The sequence below is a fragment of the Hyla sarda genome, chromosome 4 (genome assembly GCF_029499605.1).
Source record: "Hyla sarda isolate aHylSar1 chromosome 4, aHylSar1.hap1, whole genome shotgun sequence".
NCBI classification, from domain to species: domain Eukaryota; kingdom Metazoa; phylum Chordata; class Amphibia; order Anura; family Hylidae; genus Hyla; species Hyla sarda.
The window spans coordinates 131,586,913-131,613,875 of NC_079192.1; the positions used below are offsets into that span (position 1 = coordinate 131,586,913).

A 26,963-nucleotide genomic window follows, 5' to 3' on the forward strand; every position below is an offset into this window, starting at 1 on the left:
ACGTACAGGGCAGTGTGAGGACTCATTTTTTGCGCCGTGATCTGAAGGTTTTAAGGGTACAATTTTTGTTTTTTTGGACTTTGGAATTTTTTTGCGCGTACGCCATTGACCGTGCGGTTTAATTAATGATATATTTTTATAGTTTGGACATTTACGCACGCGGCGATACCACATATGTTTATTTTTTTTTTATTTACACTGTTTTATTTCTTTTTATGGGAAAAGGGGGTGATTCAAACTTTTATTAGGGAAGGGGTTAAATGACCTTTATTAACACTTTTTTTTTACTTTTTTTTTGCAGCGTTATAGGTCCCATAGGGACCTATAACACTGCACACACTGATCTCCTATGCTGATCACTGGCGTGTATTAACACGCCTGTGATCAGCATTATCGGCGCTTGACTGCTCCTGCCTGGATCTCAGGCACGGAGCAGTCATTCGTCGATCGGACACCGAGGAGGCAGGTAAGGGCCCTCCCGGTGTCCTGTAAGCTGTTCGGGATGCCGCAATTTCACCCCGGCGGTCCCGAACAGCCCGACTGACTAGCCGGGATACTTTCACTTTCGCTTTAGAAGCGGCGGTCACTTTCGCTTTGACCGCCGCTTCTAAAGGGTTAATACCACACATTTCCGCGATCGGCGATGTGTGGTATTAGCCGTGGGTCCCGGCTGTTGATGAGCGCCGGGACCGACGCGATGTGATGCGGGGTCGCAGCGAGACCCCGCTTCATATCGCGGGAGCCGGCGCAGGACGTAAATATACGTCCTGCGTCGTTAAGGGGTTAATGTACAAGTGTGGGAGCTCTATGTAAAATATAAGAAACCTAAACCGAGGATACTGCGTTGCACATACCCGTGTGCCAAATATATACTGATTTAAAAAAATGGAAAAATAGCAGTCCTACTAGGCTAGGAAGAAAATTTAGAATAAGGCAGAATAAATAGAGGTCTGGGGCAGGGCCCTTGCTGCAGACAGCTCACTAAAATAGAATGGTAAAAGTTGTTTTTAAACATTTAAAACATGATGTTAAAATAGTATTGCACTTAAACGGTGGGACAATGGTGGGGGTTTATAGTCCAATGTTTGTAATAGGATATGTCCAATAAACAGTTTCTGCAGTGCTGGAGGCTCGCAATTACGAGCCCACTGAGTATTCTTGTATGCGCAGTAGAGCTAAAGATCTATCCTCTATACCCCGATGGCACAGGGACAGAGTACAAGAGGGAAAATAGATCAAAGTCTTTTCAATAGTGGTGGACAAATAATCCAAATAGTCCCGACTTCTTGTGCAAAGGCAGTCTTTGACCAGACGCGTTTCGGGGAGCAGCATCCCCTTTTTCAATGGTGGATATGCAAAGACTTTACATATCCACCATTGAAAAAGGGGACGCTGCTCCCCGAAACGGGTCTGGTCCAAGACTGCCTTTGCACAAGAAGTCGGGACGATTTTGATTATATGTCCACCACTATTGGTCTTTTACTGCCCTCTCAGCTTCTCCCCGCACCGTCGGGGTAGAGAGGGATCCCACACCAAAGACCTCCAGTGCTGCCACACACTACAAACGAACATTACCTTTTCCAGCAGACTACGCAATAACCATCTGTACTGGACATCTTCACCTCTCCTACACCTTCCCCGTGCTGCCGGGGCTTAAAGGCATCAATCCAGATCACCGTTAAGCGCTGCTATGCGCATATGACTGCTTTCGCCGGAGCCAGTAAGAGGCTCTAAGTTCCTGACTTTGATCTATTTTCCCTATTGTACTTTGTCCCCGTGCCATCGGGGTATAGAGGATAGATCTTTAGAGCTACTGCGCATACAACTATACTCAGTGGGCTCGTAACTGTGAGCCTACAGCGCTGCAAAAACTGTTTATCCTATGTATCCTATTACAAACATTGAACTATAAACCCCCACCATTGTCCCACCGTTTAAGTGCTATTTTAATGTCATGTTTTAAATGTTTATAACTAACTTTTACCATTCTATTTTAGTGAACTGTCTGCAGCAAGGGCCCTGCCCCAGACCTCACAGTATTATTCAATAAATGTAATTATATTTTATATCTTATTATCAGACACTTCCTTTCTTTCTTTTTTATTTATCTCTATTTATTCTGACTTTAGTACTTACCTGCCAGACAGTAATGGACATGCTTAGGAAGGATCTGTGCTTGTCTTGGGACCAAATGGCTGCGTTGTTAGTCCACCATAACACTGCTGCTTTCTTTTTGTGAAATGGCCATTTCATGTTGGAGTTCCCTCCTTCCAACTATAAGTCCCAGGATCCCTTGTTTGTAAATGTGAGGTCCGTTTTCTCATTCCCACACATTAGCCATCCCACCCATTGCAGCACAGTTAAGTACCCTTCCATGGGTGCTGTGCTTGAAACTACAATTCCCTGCAGCCCTGTGGAGAATGAGCTCCCTCCCACCCACCAGTTGCTCCACCCATTGAAGCACAGACATGCTCCCTTTTAACACTTGACTAGTGATATAATATTTCGGGCTGCACTGGAACCTGGAACAAGCCAGAGACAACACTCTAAGTGCTGCTAAAAATGAACTTTGGGGCAAAGATCACATAGGAATTGTTAGAACAGCTATCAAACACAGGTATAGACACTATATTATGAACTACACTAACTTCACACCCCCTGTAGCAGAGTCAAATAAAAAAAAATCATGGAATACTCCTTTAAATTCAGCCATGTTACCTCTGTATAATGATACTGGGACACAGAGAGTAGTGGAAAGGGACATAGTGTAAATCTGAGCCTTGCCTGAATTAAGAAGTCACTTAGTATATAGATCAGGCCATTTGCCATCTGCTTTTACTGTATTCATGAGTTGCAGACTAATGAAGTCATTAAAACCAATTGCAGATTGCAGTATTAATTATCAGGTAATATCAGTTTACACAAAAAATACACTTTAAAAAAATCTAATAGCCTGAAAAAAGTGATATATTGATGTATATTTCAAAGCACAGCAGGTCTAAGAGCCGAACATTTATTCTCACTGTGTTGCTTTTATATATCTGCCCTATATATCAAGTAGGTGGGAAAGAAGCCAGGATATAGCATGCAGAAAAAATAGCCGCCTTTCCGTTTTGAAATCAGAGAGATGGAAATCATAGCACTGGTTAATACCATATGGGCTCTATGTCTTCCTTACAGCTTTACCAGAACAGAAGCTAATGATATAAACAATACTATCCATAAACCATACTGTCCATATGTGGGAAAACCAGTCTGTTCCTTTCACAAAGACTCTACAGCTAGCTAATTGAAAAGACGCATAATTGATCCAGCAAAAGTAACCAAAGACCCTAAAGGTTTTTGTTTGGGTTTTTTCTACAGAGCCGGAGTTCTGAACCGCTTGATAAGACCTTATATTCCCAGGCAGAGCTGAAAAAAGTAACGAAGTGCGAGCGAGGCAGTGAGAGAAGTGTATAATGGAAACTTCTCAGTCTGCTAGAAATATAAGTTCTGAAACAGATAGATTAGCTTAGCAGATGTTATTAAAATTGACAGTACGTCTAAATTTAATCAATTTTTTGGCAGCTGCTTTGGTATAAAGTTTTAAAAGTGGCAAAAGATGGGGGGGGGGGGGGGGGAGGGGGGTGCTGGGCCATCTAAATCTTCCAGGCAAAATAGAATGACAGTCCTCAAAAGCAGAACATGGCATATAAAGTACCACAATAGAAAACTACAAGATTACAGTGTCCTCAGCTTTCCAACCAGACTTTTTATATATAATATTATAAAAAAAATCACATTTTTAAAATTAGTCTTTCACCAGGACAGACTGCTGGTGCAGACATTTTCTACAGCAAATTCAAAGCCAAATCCGTGCAAAAAAAATCTAAACTGAATCATGTGGAATTTTGTGTGGAATTAGCAGTGGGTTTTAACCCCTTAAGGACACAGTTCATTTTCACCTTAAGGATGCAGACCTTTTTTGATATTCTGATCACTGTCACTTTATATATTTATAAATCTGGGATACTTTTATCTTTCATTCTGATTCCAAGATGTTTTTACTTATGGAAGAATTCAGAGGGCTTAAAAGTTCAGCAGCAATTTTCCAATTTTTCACGAAAATTTCAAAAACTGAATTTTTCAGGGAGGGACCAGTTCAGTTTGGAGTGGATTTTAGGGGCTTATATGTTAGAAATACCCCATAAATTACCCCATGATTAAAACTGCACCCCTCAAAGTATTCAAAATGACATTCAGAAAGTTTGTTAACCCTTTAGGTGATTCACAGGAATAGCAGCAAAGTGAAGGAGAAAATTCAAAATCTTCATTTTTTACACCCGCATGTTCTTGTAGACCCAGTTTTTTTTTTATTTTTACGAGGGGTAAAGGGAGAAAAAGCCCCTGAAAATTTGTAACCCCATTTCTCTTGAGTAAGGAAATACCTCATATATGGATGTAAAGTGCTCTGTGGGTGCACTAGAGGGCTCAGAAGAGGGCTCAATGGGATTTTGCAGAGTGAATTTTGCTGAAATGGTTTTTGGGGGGCATGTCTCATTTAGGAAGCCCCTATGGTGGCAGAACAGAAAAAAAAAAAACATGGCATACTATTTTGGAAACTACACCCCTCAAGGAATTTAACAAGGGGTCCAGTGAGCCTTAACACCCCATTGGTGTTTGATGACGTTTTCTTAAAGTCGGATGTGTAAATAAATAAAAAAAAATTCCACTAAAATGCATTTTTTCCCAAAATTTCACATTTTTACAAGGGGTAATAGGAGAAAATGCCCCCAGAATTTGTAACCCCATTTCTTCTGAGTATGGAAATACCCCATGTGTGGACGTCAAGTGCTCTGCTGGCGCACTACAGTGCTCAAAAGAGAACACCTGTGGGGTGTAAATGCTCACTGTACCCTTATTACATTCCGTGAGGGGTATATTTTCCAAAATGGGGTCACATGTGGGGTGGTCCATTGTTCTGGCACCATGGGGGCTTTGTACACGCACATGGCCTTCAATTCTGGACAAAAGCCCAATGGCGCTCCTTCTCTTCTGAGCATTGTAGTTCGCCAGCAGAGCACTTTACATCCACATATGGGATATGTTGTTACTCAGAAGAAATGGGGTTACACATTTTGGGGGTCTTTTTTCCTATTTTCCCTTGTGAATAGGAAAAATTGATTGTAACATCAGCATTTTAGTGAAAAATATTTTTTTTTTCATTTTCCCATCCAACTTTAATGTAAATTCATCAAACACCTGTGGGGTGTTAAGACCCATTATACACGTTCCATGAGGGGTGTAGCTTCCAAAATGGGGTCACACATGGGTATTTATTTGTTTGCGTTTATGTCAGAACCGCTGTTAAATCAGCCACCCCTGTGCAAATCACCAATTTATGCCTCAAATGTACATAGTCTGCTCTCACTCCTGAGCCCTGTTGTGTGCCCGCAGAGCATTTTATGCCCACATACGGGGTATTTCCGTACTCTTTGCGTTACAAATTTTGTGGGACTTTTTTTTCCCTTTACCTCTTGTGAAAATGAAAAGTATGGGGCAACAACAGCATGTTAATGTTAAAAATTTAATTAACAGACTGGTGTAGACCCCAAATTTTCCTTTTTATATGGGATAAAAAGAGAAAGAGCCCCACAAAATTTGTAAAGCAATTGCTCCTGAGTACGGAAATACCCCATATGTGACCCTAAACTGTTTCCTTGAAATTCGACAGGGCTTCGAAGTGAGAAAGCACCATGCGCATTTGAGGCCTAAATTAGGGATTGCATAGGGGTGGACATAGGGGTATTCTACTCCAGTGATTTCCAAACAGGGTGCCTCCAGCTGTTGCTAAGCTCCCAGCATGGCTGGACAGTCAGTGGCTGTCCGGAAATGCTAGGAGTTGTTGTTTTACAACAGCTGGAGGCTCCATTTTGTAAACACTGCTGTACTATATGTTTTTCATTTTTATTGGGGGGACAGTGTAAGGGGTGTATATGTAGTGGTTTACCCTTTATTATGTGTTAGTGTAGTGTAGTGTAGTGTTTTTAGGGCACATTAACACAGGCGGGGGTTTACAGTGAGTTTCCCACTAGAAGTTTGAGCTGTGGTGGAAGATTTGCAGCAGCTCAAACTTGAAGCAGGAAACTCAATGTAAACCCACCCATGTGAATGTACATTCACATGGGGGGGCAAACCTCCAGCTGTTGCAAAACTACAACTCCCAGCATGCACTGACAGACCGTGCATGCTGGGAGTTGCATTTTTGCAACAGCTGGAGGCACACTGGTTGGAAAACCTTCAGTTAGGTTCTGTTACCTGACTCAGTATTTTCCAACCAGTGTGCCTCCAGCTGTTGCAAAACTACAACTCCCAGCATGTACTGATCGCCGAAGGGCATGCTGGGAGATGTAGTTATGCAACAGCTATAGGTACGCAACTACAACTCCCAGCATGCTGAGTCAGCCGTTTGCTGTTCATGCATGCTGAGAGTTGTAGTTTTGCATGATTTAGAGGGCCACAGTTTAGAGACCACTGCACAGTGATCTCCAAACTGTGGCACTCCAGATGTTGCAAAACTACAAATCCCAGCATGCCCAGACTGCAAACTGCTGTTTGGGCATGCTGGGAGTTGTAGTTTTGAAAGATCTAGAGGGCCACAGTTTAGAGAACACTGCACAGTGATCTCCAAACTGTAGCCCACCAGCTGTTGCAAAACTACAAATCCCAGCATGACCAAACAGCAAACAGCTGTCTGGGCATGCTGGCAGTTGTAGTTTTGCAATATCTTCAGGGCTACAGTTTAGAGTCCACTGCATAGTAGTCTCCAAACTGTCGCCTTGCAGATGTTTCTAGGCAACTACTCACCTCCTGCCGCACGCCACGCATGCTGAAGGATCACCGCCGCCGATCGCCACCCGGTAAGGGACTTCCGCCACCGCTCACATCACGGTTCCCCTGCTCTGCCTGGACTACCGTGGGTGGGCAGAGCAGGGGAACCGAACTTTAACCCCCCTGCCCCCAATCTGCTATTGGTCAGTCGCTTCTGACCAACCAACAGCAGGGATAGGAGGGGCGGCACCTCTGCCACCTCACTCCTATCCCTTCAGGGGGATCCCCCAGATCCCCCTTATTTTACGGGTCACCGGGGATCCGTATGACCCGAAATCAGCGCTATAACTTTGTGCATGTGAGCAAGGCTCCCTATTCACTATTACATCATATCTATTGTATTGCTGAACATTCTGGTGTGGGAGGAGCCTTCCTAGATTAAGCCACCCTGAGGGAGGAATCTGGTTTAGACCAAATACAGCTGAAACATATGAGCATTTACCTTGTATCTATCTTGTTATTTGATCTGAGTTTTAAGCCATTTTAATTAGTCTTGTTTAGTAGATTTTAATTAGTCTTGTTTAATAGATTTTAGTCTGTGTTTCATTAGTCGGTTTTTAGAATTGTATGTCCGTTCTGCTAAGTCGCTGTTCACACTGTGAGTTTTCTTGTATCCATTTTCTGAGTTTTTGTAACATGACATCCCTGTGACCTTTTTATGGGACTCTTGGGAATTGAGATTTAGTACAAGATATCTCCGTGCTCCATGGTGGACTCCGGGAGATTGAGTTCTAGTATCAAGACATTCCCGTGTTTTCTGGAGTTTTTCTGGGGGATTGAGTTTTTATTCCTGTTTGTTCCTAGAGTCTTTGCTGACTCATCGTTCCCCAGTCTTGTGTTCTGGACCTAATCTGTTTGTTATCTGTGTTCAGTGTGAACAGTGTCCTATATTTATATCCTGTTTGGTTGATCTGATCTTTGTCCTTTGTACTTGTATCTGTTTGTTAACAGTGTCCTATGTTCCTGATCAGTTTGACTGTTTATATTCTGCCCTGTAAGTATTTGTATCCTGTCTGGTTGTCTAGTAGTTCTCTGTTTCTGTTTCTGGCCTGCGAACGACTATGTATATATTTGTTTTTACGCCACTGCACTGTAGCAAAGGGAGGGACCGGCTCCAAGTTGTCGATCCATTGTTTAGGATGGATGGACAAGTAGGCAGGGAGTGTTTTTAGGGTCAGTTTAGGGCTCACTCTCCCTGTCCCCGCAGTCAGTTATGACAAGTTCAAGCCGTGATTTGTCATAATTGTGATGATTATGGCTTACAGCTCATGAAAACCCCAAAGGGAGCCATGTCAATTGGGGAGCCATGTCATCAGCCATGTCGTTTGGGGAGCCATGTCATCTGCTGGTGTTGGGCCAATGTGCTTCATTAAGTCCAGGGTCAACGCATCAGTATACCAGGAGATTTTGGAGTATTTCATGCTTCCGTTCCTTGTAAGTTGCATTAATGATATACAATGGACTTTTGCACGATATTCAAATTTTTGGAGTTTCACCTGTAGTTCAGTCAAGTTTAGAGTGTAAAGAGGAGTGCTGAGTGCTCAGTCTCCTCTCCCTACATAAGTTAGCTTTCTTGCTACCCAGGACCGCATGGGTTTAGGAACTTGACTACTGCAAAAAGCCTACATATCCCGGAGGATTTACCAGTCTTTTAAGAGAAAATGAGAATTAAATATCAACAAAAATTGCGTGAGGTTAAGTGGGTACACCTGTACCCGCAGGTGTGGTAAATAATGGAATATAAAGAAAATTAGACATATAAACAGTCACAGGGCCCTGTGACTGTTTATATGTGACCAAATATCCATTGTACATCCATTTTTGGTTGAGGTATTAGAGGACTGGGACTCCGATTTTCTTTATAGAAAATGAGAATTGTCAGCGGTTTTAATGGAAAGGTGTAAAAGGACCTTGCAGCATATCTGATACCTGCACAGGCTCCAGGCCAGGCTCAGAACATTGCAGCTGTCACAGCAAACATTTATTACAAGACCTGTATCCTACAGCGCACACTGTAGTTCAAGTATTTTGAGTACCTCACTGCTAAAAATTTAACCCACTATAAGCCAGGCAGTAAAGATCCCTTTGTAAGACGTTAATGCAGGACAATCACCTACATCAGAAAAGATAAAGGAGTTAACAGACTGTCTAGAATCCTCACACACATCTTTCCACACTTTGCTAAAGGGGTACCTTCTCGTATTTGCGACTGCATTACTCTGTATTACAATCTATCCTTTGACGCATTACACAGAGTGTGCCCCAGGAGAAAGAGACTACTACTGCCATCAGTGTACCTCACTGTGCTGACCTGAAGAAGTGTGACCTCTGCAGTGCTACTACTACTTGCTACTACTACTCCTATTTACAGAGCAACCTGCAGGCCTCTAGTCAACACACACACTCACCCCTGGATCACCACATTTTAATTCAGCTAGAACAAAATAGGTAATGGAGGAGGGTCCCAAACAGGGGACTCTATTCTAGAACATATATGCAGTAGGGCACATTGACAGGACTTGTCCCTATGAGATAACTGTTTTAATCAATGACAAATTCATATATATATATATATATTGGAATGGCAATGAGGTACCTTATATATAAAGCTTCTTGAAACACACAAAGCACACACTCCAGTTTGCAAGTTTAAACGGCCAATATAGGTTCAGCGATAATGAATTCTGCACTTTAGGGGTTAAAGACTTTTTGTGAAGATCAGACTGGGAGCAGGTGCATAGGGACAATTTATGGCTTCCAGTGGTATAAAGATGGTTTCATCACTACTTCTCTCTTAACTCTGTATGCCCTCCCATTAGCTTCAAATCTTCAGTTTCATAACGCCTGCAATTTCAATTTATGACTTCATATCTGGATTGTGTTCTGAGCAATACAGCAGGCAGGTTATCCTGGGGCTCCAATGAGCTCAACTCTCCAACCAACCAGAAAAGTCTGCCTCTCTACCAGCGTTCAAAGAAAAATATGTCAGAAGGGGATGCTTAGACTCAGACAGTCAACAATCGTGTGGGAAGAGAAAGACTTCACAAAAGTCAAAACAAAGTCTCATGAAGACGGATCAAAATGGGCTTTTTGATTCCAAAACTGGTTTGACTTCCTTTTCAATTCTGTGGTGTAGACCCGCTTACTTTGACAGCAGTCCTCCATGTCTTATATACAGATAAGCATTTATAAAATTTGGGATTTGCAGAATTCCTTTCGAACAGAGATGACTATATTCAGAGAATGTTTAACAGCATGTGCCTGTAGGGTGGGTGGTGAAAGGTATATTCTTCTGTATATAAATTTCCCGTCACTTTAAATAGACACTATAAACTGAGAAGCAGATTAGTAATATATATATTTTTTTATGTGTTTGAGGTGTACAGTATACATATATTAACATTATTTCACTGCAAAGTGCCTGTACAGCAGCCCAGCTCACCCAGCGCTGCAAGGTTGAATTGCTATGGCTAACAACAGGAATGATGGTCTTCTGAGCTGTGTGCCATAGGGGGAAGTGCAGGCACTGGCACTGTCTCTGAAAGAGCCTAGTGCTGTGTAAAGGACACACGTGGTGACACCAATGCGCTGTGCCACCACAATAAGTAAAGGGGAGCTTTGTAAGCTATTAGAAGGCTGCGGTTTGGCACTTAATGAGAAGACTGTGATAAGAATACAAGAAATGTTAGTAGAAAGTGTTGTTGGTCTTTGTGGAGAACAAGGAGGTTAGAGACCTGTATACCTGGATGAAAACCTGCAGTAGAGGCAAATGACTAGAGGTTGTTTGTATACCGGTTACTTGAGGTCGGGAAGTGGTTGACCACTGGAAGGGATGGTAGACTGGAGGCTGGAAAATGTAACCTCTGTTTTGTCGTATTAAATTTAGTGTTGGTGATCTGGGGACAGTGGTTTACAGGATTTTGTATGGGCTGCTACTAAGCAGTTTAGGTTGAATGTTCTGTCAGCTTGGAAGTGGTATCTATGGGGAGTCTTGCTGGGACTGCTAAAGCAGGGTTTCTCAAGCGCGGTCCTCAAGTACCCCCAACAGGTCATGTTTTCAGGATTTACTTACTCTTTCACAGGTGATATAACTGTGGTGATGCCTGATTCACTGATCATAATTATATCACCTCTGAAAGACTAAGGAAATCCAGAAAACATGACCTGTTGGGGGTACTTGAGGACCGTGCTTAAGAAACACTGTGCTAAAGGATAGTCAGCCTGGTGTAGGGAACATGAAGGGGGCAGAGTCATGATGTGCTGAAGGGAGGTGCTGTTTAGGGGCTGAGGAAGATGCCTGTCAAAGTGGGCCGAGTAATAGATGTAGTGAGATTTGGTTGCCCTGAAGGCCTATAGAATAGGCTTGATAGTTAGGCCTAAATTGTATGCTTTATAGTGGTGCCTGGAGTATGGCCTGGTTGAAGAAAAATAAGTAAACATGAGGCTGGGCTCTGTACATAATGTCCCTCATTTACTAAGAGTGTTGGGTTTATACTAATGTGAAGGATTCCTCTCTATTTTCTATGGGGATTCAGAGATTTACAAGTTGGAAACATTTTCTGAGCAGCTATTTCTAGGTGGAAATTTCCAGCCATTTATTCACAGGATTTTCTGTGTATTTAATAGTAAATAGGTCGGGTTGTGAAACCACACCCCTTTCAGTCTGACATCACCCCTTTGCAACAGGCCAATCCCCTTTTACGGCTTTTCACAATGCAATGTCACGTTTGTTGGATTTTCCTGTCGCACACTGGCACAGACTGGTGCCAACATGTCACAGACACTATGGGGAAGATTTATCAAAATCTGTCCAGAGGGAAACTTGCTGAGTTGCCCATAGCAACCAATCAGATCCTTTTTTTCATTTTTCAGAGGCTTTTTCAAAAATGAAAGAAGCGATCTGATTGGTTGCTATGGGCAACTCAGCAACTTTACCTCTAGACAGGTTTTGATAAATCTCCCCCATAGTGTCTGTGACATGTTGGCGCCAGTCTGTGCCAGTGTGCCAAAATAACTCGACAAAAACTGGTCGTTTTTTTCGGTCCCTGAGAATGAAGTCCAGAGTTTCAAGACTACAAGACTAGACAACCCCTTTAAGGGATAACATTATTTCTAATCATAACAGCATTAAAATGATGTATATTAAAAAATAAATATATAGTAGTTGTGTAACTCTGTGGCACAACAAAACTGGCAAATGTGACTGAACACGCCGTATCAACGACAATTTGTTACAATACGGTTTGCTTTGAAGATAACATATTTTGATCTAAGCCATAGAACTGTAGTATTCCACACATGGCGAAGCAGGCTGAGACTGGCATTCTTTATAAGCAAGAGTTGGCATTTAAAATTGACATGTTCTAGGAGGGGCACCATCAGAGCCTGGGCAGAGCTCACCATCATTTTATTGCGATAACAGTCACTGCCTCAGTAGTCTTGATATGAAACATTTTCAAGCTGGAAAGGGAACAGACGCCAAGCATAGAATTAGCTTTGTCTGTAATTGCAGCTGCAGAGTCTTAATGTGGGCACAGACTGTTCATTTTGGCTGCCGGGCCATCTCAGCAATGATATTGCCACACAACAATGTGGCACCGAATTGTGTCTGTTGGCTCTTAGAATAGTTAAAAGTTAACATCTGTCCTGTCACCTAAACATTAAACAGGCATCCTGAAGGCTCAGTTAAGCTGAACAATGGTTTCCTATAGACAAAAAGTCTACTTTATGGTTACACCTAATCCTATATTCCAGATTCGATATTAAAGAACTGGACTTTATTTTAGCATTTTAATAACTTTTAATTACATAATGCATACATTAGTATAACACTAGAGCAGTATTTCCCAACCAGTGTGCCTCCAGCTGCTGCAAAACTACAACTCCTGGCATGCTGGGAGTTGCAGTTTCACAACAGCTGGAGGCACACTGGTTGGGAAACACTGTCTTAGAGAGCGCTGAAGTAACAATGGCATTTGAAACCACACCATGTAGGGGCCTATAGGTCATTTGTATTAGTGGTGTCATAAGTCGGAGGAACAGAGCGGCCATTTGTAGTATCTTCAATAGAGATGAGGGAACTTACAGTAAATTCGATTCGTCACGAACTTCTCGGCTCGGCAGTTGATGTCTTTTCCTGCATAAATTAGTTCAGCTTTCAGGTGCTCCGGTGGGCTGGAAAAAGTGGATACAGTCATAGGAGACTCTTTCCTAGGAATTTATCCACCTTTTCCAGCCCACCGGAGCACCTGAAGGCTGAACTAATTTACGCAGGATAAGTCATCAACTGCCGAGCCGAGAAGTTCGTGACGAATCGAATTTACTGTAAGTTCGCTCATCTCTAATCTTCAATGCTGTAGACCAGTGGTCTCCTACCTGCGGACCTCCAGATGTTGCAAAACTACAACTCCCAGCATGCCCGGACAGCCAAAGGCTGTCCGGGCATGCTGGGAGTTGTAGTTTTGCAACATCTGGAGGTCTGCAGGCTGGAGACCACTGCTGTAGACGTTCATGCGACACATAAACTTACCTGATATCTTAAAGACTTTAAAGATGCCATTATCCACAACACCAGCAACCGAGAGGCCATCTTGCAAACGTTGTCCTGCCTCAACCTCATGTAGACTTTAACATAAAAAAAACAGAAGTGTCAGTCCAAAAAAAATTTTGTCTTTAAATCTAGCAAGTTACCATAATAAGCATTTGTTCATTGTGTTAAGCATTGACGCATGCTGCAAAGGGTATGATGGACAAAGAAAAGCAAGACACTTTAGCTATTTGTGTTTATTGCAGAGCTTAACACCTTATACAGCTGTTCACACATGATTCGGATCCGCAGAAACACGGGACTGAGAAAGTGTCACATAGCCATAGTACCAGGCAGTTCAGTTATTTTTACTCCATCAGGGTCTATTTACATGTACAGTATCCTGCGCATGTTTGATTCTGCGAGATTTTGAGCTATAGATTTGATGTTGCAGCGTTTAATGCAAACTAAATGACCAAACACAGCTTTAAAGGGGTACTCCGGTGGAAAAAACATTTTTTAAATCAACTGGTGCCAGAAAGTTAAACAGATTAAAAAATATTACCCCTTCCAGTACTTATCAGCCCCTGTATGCTCCACAGGAAGCTGAGTTGTTCTTTCCAGTCTGGCCACAGTGCTCTCTTCTGACACCTCTGTCCATGTCAGGAACTGTCCAGAGCAGGAGAGGTTTGCTATGGGTATTTGCTCCTACTCTGGACAGTTCCTGACTCGGGCAGAGGTGTCAGCAGAGAGCACTGTGGTCAGACCTGAAAGAACTACACAACTTCCTCTGGAGAATACAGCAGCTAATAAGTACTGGAAGGATTAAGATTTTTATTAGAATTAATTTACAAATCTGCTTAACTTTTTTTCCAACTAATTAATTTAAAAAAATGTTTTCCACCGGAGTACCCCTTTAAATCTGCAGCATCAAATATGTGCAGGATACTGTATGTGTGAATGGACCCATAAGGGTACGTTCACACGCGTGGATTTTTGCAGCGTATTTAGCTGCGGATCCGCCAGTGAAGGCCCCGCTGTATGCTGGCTTTACATGTGCCTCCTCGTAGCGGCAATACGCCGATACCAGCAGACACAGTGCAGCGATGTGTGAGTATATTGTGACTCGCACATCACAGTGTGTCTGCTCATAGCGGCGTATTGCCGCTACGAGCAGGAACATGTAAAGCCAGCATAGAGCGGGCCTTCACCAGTGGATTTGCAGCGTAAAATACTGAACGTACCCTAAGTGTGTATTCACACGTGCAGTATCCTGCACATAATAAATGCACAGGATTTGAAGCTTCAAATCCTGGGCATCAAACATGCACAGGATACTGCACGTGTGAATACACACTTATGGGTCCATTCACATGTACAGTATCCTGCACATATTTGAAGCTGTAGATTTAAAGCTGTGTTCAGTCAATTAGTTTACATTGAAATCTGCAGCATAAAATATGCAGTTTCAGATCTGCAGTGTCAAATATGCGTAGGATACTGTAGTGTGAATAGACCCTAAAGGAGGAGTCGAGGCAGCAGGGTCCTTTAGATTGAACCATTCTCCTATGATACGCTACAACATTATGTACCGCGATGGTGCTCTCTTGGGGAGATTCATCAAGACCTGTCCTGAGGGAAAGTTGACCAGTTGCCCATAGCAACGAATCATATCGCTTCTTTCATTTTTCAGAGGCCATTTCAAAAATGAAAGAAGTGATCTGATTGGTTGCTATAGGCAACTGGTCAACTTTCCTCTGCACAAGTTTGGCTGAATCTCTGTGTTTCAGTTTTTTACCACAATTCAAAAGCATTTTTCTTAAGGGGTTTTTATATAGTTCTACCTTATTATGCACAGTAGGCCACACAAGACACAAGACAATTCAGAAATCAGCTGTTTCAGAGCATGGCTGCCCCCAATGGCTGGGCTCCGATAAATTCAATGAGCCAAACACAGTCAGCTGGTGACTCCGGTCAGGTCATTTTCAAACCCTATCCAGCTTTTGGCCAGGATTGAAGACCTCAGGTTATCATGTGGCCATACACTTTAGATCGCTGTTGGCCAAACAAATACACACTTGGGGGGAGATTTCTTCTTTCATTTTTCAGGGACCTTTTTAAAAATGAAAGAAGTGTTTTGATCGGTTGCTATGGGCAACTGCACCGTTCTTCCTCTGCAAAGACTTAGATGAATCTCCCCCCTTGGTTCGACTGAACACGGGGGCGCTCTTAAAAGAGAGAGGAGAGTATGAGGTGTTGAAATTTAACCTGCACAATCCTTGTGTCATTTCATCCCCATACACATAAGATAGTTGGCCTGTCCAGATGAAATCAGAGGGTTTGGGTGATATTACTTTTATGCCTATGGGCAACTTACATTACAGATAAAAGATATCATGCAACACAATTAAATTAGGGGGTGTTTCCTCCGTCTGGAGGTTTAGTCTCAAGGGGTGACACGCCTTCATTAACCATAAGAACTGTGAATTCATGGAACAGTCTACCTCAGGAACTGGTCACAGCAGAAACAGTTGAAAGCTTCCAAACAGGGTTAGTTACGTTCCTAGAATAAAATAACATTAATGCATATGCAGGAAAAAAAAATCACATCAATTCCCCTTCGTCCAACCATACCCCTTCCCTTCAATTCCTTGGTTGAACTTGATGGATGGATGTCTTTTTCCTAAATAATTGAGTATCAGCACAGAGTGCTGAGTACAGCACAATAACAAAAAAAAAAACAGTCAAACAATTGTTTCATATGCTACCAAAAGAATACCACCAGGCTGTACTTAAAGTGAATCTGTCAGGGGATTTATGCTGCCCTATCTGAGGGCAAAAAATTACAGATGGAGAAAAGCTGGTGTAATGTCCCAGTACAGGGCATGGTCCTGTACTACCCTTAGGCCCTGTAAGGTTGAGACCCTCAGTGACCTGGGGGCTCCCCTGCAGGGTCTCCCCCTGTTGTTTCCAGAATGTTGTGTATATCACTTTAATGCCTAGAGAATATCCTTATGTATAGGTAGTACAAAGGACCTGTGGGAGGTCTAAAGGACCTGTGTAAGCCTGTCACATGTTATGTTATGCAGTCACATGATTTGTCGTCACATGTTCTCCCAGAGAGCACAAGCTTAACCTATGACCTGCAGCTTGACCAATGGGCTTTAGTCCAGCCCCCCAGTATATAAAGAGGCAGCAATTACAAGCTCTTCTCTTAGCTCTTATGTTACCTTACTGAGCACAGCAACCACCAGAGATCTCAGTGCAAGTGATCAGCATCTAGAAGACCCCAAAAGCTACAGTCATTCCAGTAAGTCTCAAGTCTATGTCTGCTGTCACTGAAACTAGTCAAGTCCTGCACATAGTCAAGTCAAGTCCAATCTTGAGTCAAGTTAATTACAAGTATATTGGTCCAGCAAGCTGTGAGGTCCTTCTGCGTCCTGGCCACCTCTCTGGGAAATCTGGCCTTAGCTGTGAAGATAATTCCAACTGTCTTATACTCAGTAAAGCCTCCGTTTGACCATAACTGGTTGTGGACTCTCATTTCACTACTATCAACTGGGATAGCGGAGGAACCGGGTATGTGGTGTTCCGGAACCCTAAAAACACCCTGGCGTCACAAATACTAGGGGTTAACAACATCTTGCCCCCGGGGTTAATACCATCTGATCCCACCACTCACACCGCTACACCTGTGGTCCCGCCATACAACGGTGGGTCACCACACTGGGATCTCCGATATAATGGTTTATGTGATTTTGAGCAGGACTACAAAGCAAAGGAGAGAAAAGCAAAGATACTAAACTAGTACATGGAGTGAAAGATAAAACTTACCAGGAAAGGTTATAGGACCTTAACATGTATAGCTTGGAAGAAAGACGAGACAGAGGGGATATGATAGAAACTTTTAAATACATAAAGGGAATCAACACGGTAAAGGAGGAGAGTAAATTTAAAAGAAAAAATACCACAATAGGACATAGTTTTAAATTAGAGGGGCAAAGGTCTCTACAGTAATATGAGGAAGTATTACTTAACTGAGAGAGTAGTGGATGCATGGAATAGCTTTCCTAAAGAAGTGGTAGCTACAAATACAGTGAAGGAGTTTAAACATGCATGGGATAAGTATAAGGCTATCCTTCATATAAGATAGGGTCAGGGACTATTGATAGGATTCAGAATATTGGGCAGACTAGACGGGCCAAATGGCTCTTATCTGCCGACACATTCTATGTTTCTATGCAATACTTGTCTTGACCACTTGCAATTCAGGCTATACCGCTGGACTGTCAATCGTCCGGTGTGATCAGGGTATGCAGGTCCCAAATCTCATAAACCTAATTATATATACATATATATATATATATATATATATATATATATATATCACAGAGCTCAGCTTTGCTCCCCCTATCATAGCATGCTCTCTGGTAAGGCAGTAAACTCCACTTACAAGTTTTGGCTTAAAGGACAACTGCAGCGCAATATACACTTATCCCCTATCTACAAGATAGGGGATAAGTGTTTGATCGCGGGGGTCCGACCGCTGGGACCCCCCGAGATCTCCCTAACGGGGTGCCACCATTAGCGCACATAGTGAGCGCTAAGGCGCGTAGCGTCGACCTAGAGGTCGATGGTGACGCCCCGTCTCCTCCGCGTCCCCTCCCCGTCCCCATACAGTTCTATGGGGGAGCCAGGGAGGCACGAACGCTGCCTCCCCGCCTCTCCCATAGAGATGCATGGAGGAGGCGTGCCGGCCGCAACGTCATGCTGCTGCAGGCACGCCCCCTGCACGGGAGAGCCGCGGCACAGCCGCGGCCCCGTACAGGAGATCGTGGGGGGTCCCAGGGGTCGGACCCCCCGCGATCAAACACTTATCCCCTATCTTGTAGATAGGGAATAAGTGTATATTAAGCTGCAGTTGTCCTTTAAGTAACAGTGATATACAGTACCAAAAAAAAAAAAACACACATTAAAGTACCTAAACAATATTATTTAGATTACAGTGCCATAAAATGCAGATATAACCAAGTTCCCAAGACTGTCACTGCAGATTGAGCCACCGCTATCAATAATCCCAAAGAAGGCCCTAGATCAGTGGTCCCCAAACTGTGGCCCTCCAGATGTTGCAAAACTACAATTTGCAGCATGCCTGGACAGCCGTTGGCTGTCCAGGCATGCTGGGAGTTGTAGTTTTGCAACATCTGGAGGGCCACAGTTTGGGGACCACTGCCCTAGATGTTCTCAGAAATTTGCCCATTTTGACTGCACTCTAACTGGCATCCTTTAGAACATTAACCCATCCTTTAGAACCATGCCAGATTAAGGGAAAAACCAAAACAAAGCTCTTCTGTTGGAAGTAATAATGAGAGTAGTTGTCTGAGTTGCTCAGACTTCGCATCCTTTCCCCTATTAGCTCAATTAGCTAACTAAATAAAGGATGATAATAAAGGGCTTATGAAGCCAAGAGGGAAGAATCAGGAAGCCCTCTCCCTAATATGACTGCACAGACTAAGCGTCACTAATTCATCCCATGTAAAGGAACTGCTCAGGAATAACAGGAAAATACAGACAGCAGAGAACTCATTATTGTCATACAGAGGATCCTCTCTGCTATTCCCCCTTCTCTCAATAACATTCCACGAGTCTCAAAACCTAAAATGCAGTCTGCCTCCTCTTACAGTGTGCGCACCCCAACTACTGTGGAAAATGGTCATCAAGTCTCGCAAAGTAGTATAGTCTAGAGCTGAGAGGGAAGAAAAAAAAAAAGATAAGTGAGCCGTCTAGACAAATGAAATGAAAACATATGAGCTTAGCGGTCACTTTTCATTAAATAAAACAACTTGTCAAATTGTTATCAAACCCTCCAATCGCTGCCCACAGGAGATCATCTTCAGGGACTGGAATGTAACGTGTTTATGAAAAGGATCATATCAGCACGTGGATTAGGAGAGTCAAAATAAATAGACATGGAAAATAATGAAGGTTACGTGTGGTTTACGGAGAACTTTAATTTCCCTCTGGGTCTGAAAAGCAGCTAAAAGTTCTCTTCACCTGTTCCTGTTCAAAAGCAGAACACTGCAGGGTCGTGTCATGGCGGATATGACCACACCGCTAACATTTCATTCTCTACACAACGAAACTTGGAGATGACATTAATTTGTGGTGGCCCAGTACAGGAGGTGTTACCCTGTACCCTTGCTGCCCTGTCTGGCGGCCTCCCTTCAGTGTCCCCTGGGCCCCTAGTACTCCAAGTAGTGTTGCTCACGAATATTCGCAATTCGAATATTATTCGCGAATATCGCATATTCGCGAATTCGCGAATTTCGCGAATATAGCGCTATATATTCGTAATTACGAATATTCGTTTTTTTTTTTTGTTTTTTTTCACAGTACACATCACAGTGATCACCCCTCTCTGCTTCCAGCTTGTGTGGTGTAAAGAAGGCTGTAATACTACTGTGTGAGACTGGCGTACGAAAATTCGCATATGCGAAAATTAGCACATGCTAAATTTCGTATATGCGAATTTTTCGCGGATGCTAATTTTGTGTATGCCAATATGCACATATGATAGTTTTCGCATACGCGAATGTTCGCATATGCGAAAATAAAACGGGAATATAACGAATATGCGAATATTCGCGAATATATGACGAATATTCGTCCATATATTCGCGAATATTCGCGAATTCGAATATGGCCTATGCCGCTCAACACTAACTCCAAGTAACCCCCCCCCCCCGTAAATATGTTTTGCTATGTATTATAATATATGATGTGTTATTGCTTTAAGAAATGTACCATTTGATTGTTACCCAGGAGGTACCAGTGACCAGGTGATCCCAGGGGTGACCTATGGGCTCCCTGCTAGTCTTCCCCATATAAGCCCTGGGTGGAGCCTCTGCTCGCCCTCTTGGAGCTTAGAGCTCTTGTTTCTGAGGTCCAGTGCAGTCAAGTCGAGTCTAGGTGTGTGTCCAGAGTCATCGGAGGCCTCAAGTCAAGTCTACAGCCACAGTCAATTGCAAGTAAGCTACAGTCATAGCTTTGTCAGTCGTCAGTCAAGTCAGTCCCTGTCAGAATCTGTCAAGTCAGCGTGGCCTGCATCAAAATTGTCCAGTCCTACTGCAAGTCCCAGCAAGCCCTTAAGGTCTCTGAGTCACTGGTCACCTCCGTGGGCCTGGCTGAACTGTATAGACTCTACCATCTGTCACTCAGTAAAGCTACCGTTATCCGTAACTTGGTGTCGGAGTCATTATTGCCCCCCGTGCCTAGCCCAGGATTCAGCAGTATAACTGCGGGTGGTATTGAGGATAAACCACGCCCTGGCGTCATGAATACAAGGGGTTAATTCCATCTGCCCCTAGGGTAACAACATCTGCCCTCATCACACCCCGTTACCACAAATTCTAAATAATGTAGTCTGCAATGCCTCTACAAATAATATGGTCCCAGTCCAGAAAATGAGTTAGAGGCATGGGATATGGTGGTCCATCTGACTTCCCAACAATCCACTCTATAAACCACTCTATGAGCATCCATGAGAGGCCCAAAAGGGTTATAACAGCTTCCAAACTGCAGTCCAGCTGTGCTGAATTTCATTTCCATATCCTTTGGTATAGGATGTCCTATTACACTTCAGGAATATAGCCTTGTCACTCAGTTGCTCTCCTCTACTCATTGCAGGGGAGCCACTGACTGTCAGGGATTACCTACTGATGTGAAGATCTTTGTAGTATTCATGTTCTTTCCAGATGGTGTTCAGCAATCCTGAACCCTTTATAGCAGTGTTTCCTAACTAGAGTGCCTCCAGCTGTTGCAAAACTACAACTTTCAGCATGCCCTGACAGCCGGAGGCTGTCCGGGCATGCTGTGAGTTGTAGTTTTGCAACAGCTGGAGGCACACTGGGTGGGAAACACTACTTTATGATGTTATCTCTGAAAGGAGACCTTAGCTAAAAGTACCATTTTGTTTACACAGGAATGCATATAAAGGGCACTGTGGTAGAGGGTGTGATGCAAATAGGGGAAGAAATGGCATTAACCCCCTTGTATTCGTGACGCCAGGGCAGGGTTTATCCTCAATACCACCCGAAGGTATACAGCTGGATCCTGGGCTAGGCACAGGGCCAATAATGACTCCGACGCCAAGTAATGGACAACGGTAGCTTTTCTGAGAAAAGTCTATACAGTTCAACCAGGCTCACGGAGGTGACCAGTGACTTCAGAGATCTTAAGGGCTTGCTGGGACTTGTAGTAGAGGTGGACAATTTAGTGCAGGCCACATTGACTAGACAGATGACTTTGACTTGACTTGTGACTGTGGCTTACTTGCAGGTTTGTGGCTGTAGACTGGACTTGAGGCCTCCTATGACTCTGGACACACACTAAGGGTACGTTCCCACACGGCGTATTTTGCTGCGTATTTGCTGCGTATTTGGTGCTGCGTATTTTCCTACCCATTGACTTCAACAGAGAAAATAAAATACGCAGCAGCAAATACGCAGCAAATACGCTGTGTGGGAATGTACCCTTAGGCTCGACTTGACTGGACCTCAGAAAAGACTAAGAACTCTAAGCTCCAGGAGAGAGAAGAGACTCCTCCCAGGGCTTTTATGGGGGAGACTCTGGTGGGAGCCCATTGGTCACCCTTAAGTCACCTGGTCACTCATACCTCCTGGGTACCAATCACATGATAACTCACGTGACAACTGAAGATCACATGGGAACATTTCTTAAAGGTATATCACTCTTACATATATATCATAGGGATTATATACAATTATAATAAACAGATGCAGAGGGGCGGGGGGCATTGGTACGGGGTAACACCTCCCGTACTGGGCCACCATAGCACTATACTATGTACACATTCCTTATCTATGGATGTATTCCATGTAAATAAAGGAACACCTGTAGCCTAAACTCTCCCAAAATTTGTTCTCATGGATGGGAATGCTAAACAGAATACATTTAAAAGTCTGAGCCTTTAATAGCTGAATGGAGATATATAGTTTCAGCCACTTGCAGCTGCAGTGGGGCAGTCGTTTACCTCGCTTGTGTCCTGCAAAGTATCTCTAAACAGTCATACAGATCATAACAAAATGGAAATGTTGTGATATTCCTTAAAGGGGTACTCTGGAGAGGAAAAAAAATTAAATCAACTGGTGCCAGAGAATTATACAGATTTGTAGATTACTTCTATTTAAAAATCGTAATCCTTACAGTACCTATCAGCTGCTGTATACTACTACAAAAGAAGTTGCGTAGTTCTTTCTTTTCTGACTACAGTGCTCTCTGCTGACACCTCTGTCCGTGTCAGGAACTGTCCAGAGCAGGAGAGGTTTGCTATTGGGATTTGCTCCTGCTCTGGATAGTTCCTGACACAGACAGAGGTGGCAGCAGAGAGCACTGTGGTCAGACTGGAAAGAACTACACAACTTCCTTATTTAGTATACAGCAGCTGATAAGTACTGGAAAGATTAAGATTTTTAAATAGAAGTAATTAGCAAATCTGTATAATTTTCTACCACCAGTTGATTTAAAAACATTTTTGCTTCTATCTGTGTAGGACATATCCAAGTGAGATCTGGTCGCTTACTGTGTCTGCAGGTGAAAAAGCAACCCACAGCATGCCAACCTTTTAAGAACAAACTGCATGAGATACATACTGTATGGTTAATAGTGATGAGCGGCACTGCCCATATTCAAATTTGCGATATTTCACAAATATATAGACGAATATTCGTCCTATATTCACGATTTTCGCATATTTCTTATATTCACGTATTCGCATAATCTCGTATTTGAGGAAGAAAGCAGTGAGGGGGTGGGTAACATTACTATTGGTTGCTAGGGATGTTGTTGATAACCTCTGACAAGTGTATTTGCATCATTCTAATTGGCCCACAAGTGAAAAGAAGGAACATGTGAATATTCACATATGTGAATATGCGAATATTTGCATATGTGAATATGTGCATATCCAGGGGAAAAAGCGAATATTCGCAATTCTGAATATATAGCGAATGTATTTGCAATATTCGCAAATTCACGCAAAAAATTTGAAATGCAAATATTCGCGCCCAACACTAATGCTTAAGTTGTAAAGTGAATATTGATCTATCAGTATGTGTTGGTGGCCATCATCTGCCATTCTCATTTCCTTTCTTTAGTAGAATTTAGGTGCCATAAACACCACCTGCAATATTTTGAAGTCACTGGACTGTGTTGATGGCAGTGGGCACAGCGGCGATGGTGAGAGAAGTATTTTAGGCACCTGTTGCCTTCTCTTTGCACATTGCCACCTTCTGCTAGTAAAATAAATCAAACATAATCTCATATTCTCAAAATAATCCCAATAATCCCCATTGTACTATGAGTGAAATGTAACATTAAAGGGTACCTCTCATCAAAAAAACTTTTGATATATTATAGATTAATGTATGCAGAATAACTTTACAATTGCATGTTATTAAAAAAATTGCTTCTTTCTATTTAATTTTCCACTTTGAAGAAATGACCACTAGGGGTCTCCCTACCAGTCCTGGCAGAAAGCATTTCAGACTCATGCTGGAGTCCTAAACACTACGAGCTGCCAGTCTGCTTTGTTCACAAAGGAGAACACTCAGAGCTGCCAGCCTGCTTTGTTCACAGCCTGTTTGGCTGTGAACAAAGCATGCTGGCAGCTCTGAGTGTTTAGGACTCCAGCATGAGTCCGAAATGCTTGCTGACAGGACTGATCGGGAAAAATACAATAGAAAGAAGCATATTTTTCATTAACATGCTATTGGAAAGTTATTCAACATTCATTAATCTAAAATATTTCAAAAGTTTATTTGATGAGAGGTACCCTTTAAAAGTGCAAAAGTGTGAAAATAATACTTGCTGACCATGAGAAAAGGTAGATAGATACAACACAGTTCAGATTGATGCTTTTCATGGCTGCCATAGATAAGGACAGTTCATGTGACTTTTGATGTGCAGCTTTCTCTCAGATCCCTAACAAGTCATTGAAAATATTGCTCTTCTGATGTTTGACGCTTGTATTTTCCATTTACTTTTATGGGGTGAAGCTGAGACACAACAGTGTCCTATTGCTACTTTTCCGTATGGAGTCATCGCAGATGCTCAGAGCTTTGTATTTAGAGATTCAATGAGTTCCTACAAGACTTGATACTACATCGACATCACCCAATCATCACATTATTTATTTTCATATTTTTGTTTGACAAGATTTCAAGATTAATAAGGAGTTTATAAAACAGTGTACATTTGACCGATATATTCAGATGATGTAATAATATATACATGTATTTCATTTTGCTATCTGTAGCAAATGTTAGTGCAAGAGGGTCACTGTGAGGTTAGAAATAATTCTTAAAGTAGAAGTAGGACTATTTAATATTTGTGTGCAGGAAGCCACTGCGCCACCTAGTGGCAACCTATTTAAAAACTCCCACTTAACATATAAAAGCAGAAAATAGTAAGGATATTCTTCTGACCTACCAGGGTCATTGTGAAGATTGCTAGTTTCTATCTACATAAAATATATTTCTTCTACTTAAAAAATGTTTAATATTTTCAGCATGTCAGTGGGGGAGGCTGGGACCCACACCAAGGTCTGAAACAACTAAACAGGACAGAACCCGAAGGGTTCTCCAGAGCGCTAGGACCTCTTCATTCCTACTTTACATCCACACCACCAATGTAAACCTTCTCACATAGCAGAAAATAATACTTCTTGTGGAAATTCACATACAATGTCCCAGCTACAGCTTAAAAACACGTTTACACTCCCATTGTGCTGCTGTCAAAATATTTACAACAAATGTTACAATTATATATGACTGTGTATCTGTCACTGAGCACTTCTTGAAAGATGTTCCTTTCCTGTTTACTCAGTAAGACCCAACTTATGTATATATATATATATATATATATATATATATATATATATATATAGATTGAAAATGAAAGAGAAAGGAATTCTTATTGGTAGAGATTTGAGTACAGAAATGTATCCCATTTCTACCAAAAGATCCACCTGTCACAGGACTTACTTAATATGACAACAATCATGGTAGTTTCCTTCTCCCCTTTTCTTTCAGAATAGTCAGCATTTTGTACATTTAGGGTAGGGTCACATTTTGCTGCGTATTTGCTGCTGCATATTTTTATAAAAAAAATAGCAGGTTCCAGCTCCCACAAAAATTGAATTAAAAGTCCAAAGTTTATTTCACATGTTTAAAAATTAAGCAAATAATGAAAAACCATATTGAGGTGGTTATAAAAGCATAGAAGACACGCCGACACGTTTCAAACCATATGGTTCTTAATCATGGTGCCATGATTAAGAACCATATGGTTTGAAATGCCAAGCATGCGGTTTGGATTTTTTCCGTGCTTCCCAAAGGACACTTGAAATTCCTCTACCTTTGTTTGCTATTTTGTATGCATATTTTTATACCAATGTAAATAGGAAGTAAAATCAGCTGGATAATTTGCTACCCATTGACTTCAATGAGTAAGAAAATACGGCACATGTGACCCTACCCTTAGGCTATGTTCACATGATGGAATTTCCATGTGGAATTCCATGCGGAGATTCTATGGTTTCAATGTAATTCTATGGTTTCAATGGGATTCTGCTGCACTGTTCACATAGCGGAATTTCCACGCCGGAAACATCTGGCACAGAAATTCAAATTCTGGTATCCGGAGAAAGAATAGACATGTCTATTCTTTCTGCAGACTCTGAATGGAAATGCATTTCCATCTATAAGACAGCGCATTTCCAAACGGTCCATGTTCTGCCAGTGCTCCTCTGTCTGTCGGCGCAATGTCCGCACAGAAATTTTCCATGCAGACATTGCCCGTGTGAACAAAGCCCAATGGATAGGGTCACACATGCTGTATTTGCTGCTGGGTATTTACCTACCCATTAACTTCAATGGTTAAAAAAAATACACAGCATTAAATATGCAGCAAAATATGGCATATGTAACCCTTTTTATGAAGAATACGGCTATCTAGCTGCAGAATGAGGTGTATATACACCTTAAAGGGGTACTCCTGTGGAAACTTTTTTTATTTTTTTATTTTTTTTATCAACTGATGCCAGAAAGTTAAACAGATTTGTAAATCACTTCTATTAAAAAATCTTAATCCTTCCAGTACTTTTTAGGGGCTATTTTCTAAAGAGAAATCAAAAAAAGAAATGCATTTCCTCTGATGTCATGACCACAGTACTTTCTGCTGACCTCTGCTGTCCATTTTAGGAACTGTCCAGAACAGGAGAAAATCCCCATAGCAAATATATGCTGCTCTGGACAGTTCCTAAAATGGACAGCAGAGGTCAGCAGAGAGCACTGTGGTCAGGACATCACAGGAAATGCATTTCTTTTTTGTATTTCTCTTTAGTATACAGCCCCTAAAAAGTACTGGAAGGATTAAGATTTTTTAATAGAAGTGATTTACAAATCTGTTTAACTTTCTGGCACCAGTTGATTTAAAAAAAAAAAAAGTTTTCCACGGGAGTACCCCTTTAAGGGTCAGTTCACACGTG

At 42.2% G+C, this 26,963-nt stretch overlaps 1 protein-coding gene across 5 annotated transcripts in view; it reads right to left on the reverse strand.

The window, feature by feature from the left end:
• The window catches only part of ADAMTSL3 (ADAMTS like 3), a 516,054-nt gene that overhangs the window by 469,081 nt on the left and 20,010 nt on the right, over nucleotides 1-26,963 (reverse strand). For 3 of the 5 annotated variants that reach the window (XM_056572133.1, XM_056572130.1, XM_056572134.1), the window contains exon 2: nucleotides 13,400-13,494. In XM_056572133.1, the coding sequence (XP_056428108.1) occupies nucleotides 13,400-13,489 (90 nt within the window). In that variant the 5' untranslated portion in view covers nucleotides 13,490-13,494. Of the gene's footprint in view, nucleotides 1-13,399; nucleotides 13,495-14,988; nucleotides 15,059-15,664; nucleotides 15,679-26,963 lie in introns of those variants that run through there. The other 2 variants (XM_056572132.1, XM_056572131.1) reach the window with 2 other exon arrangements.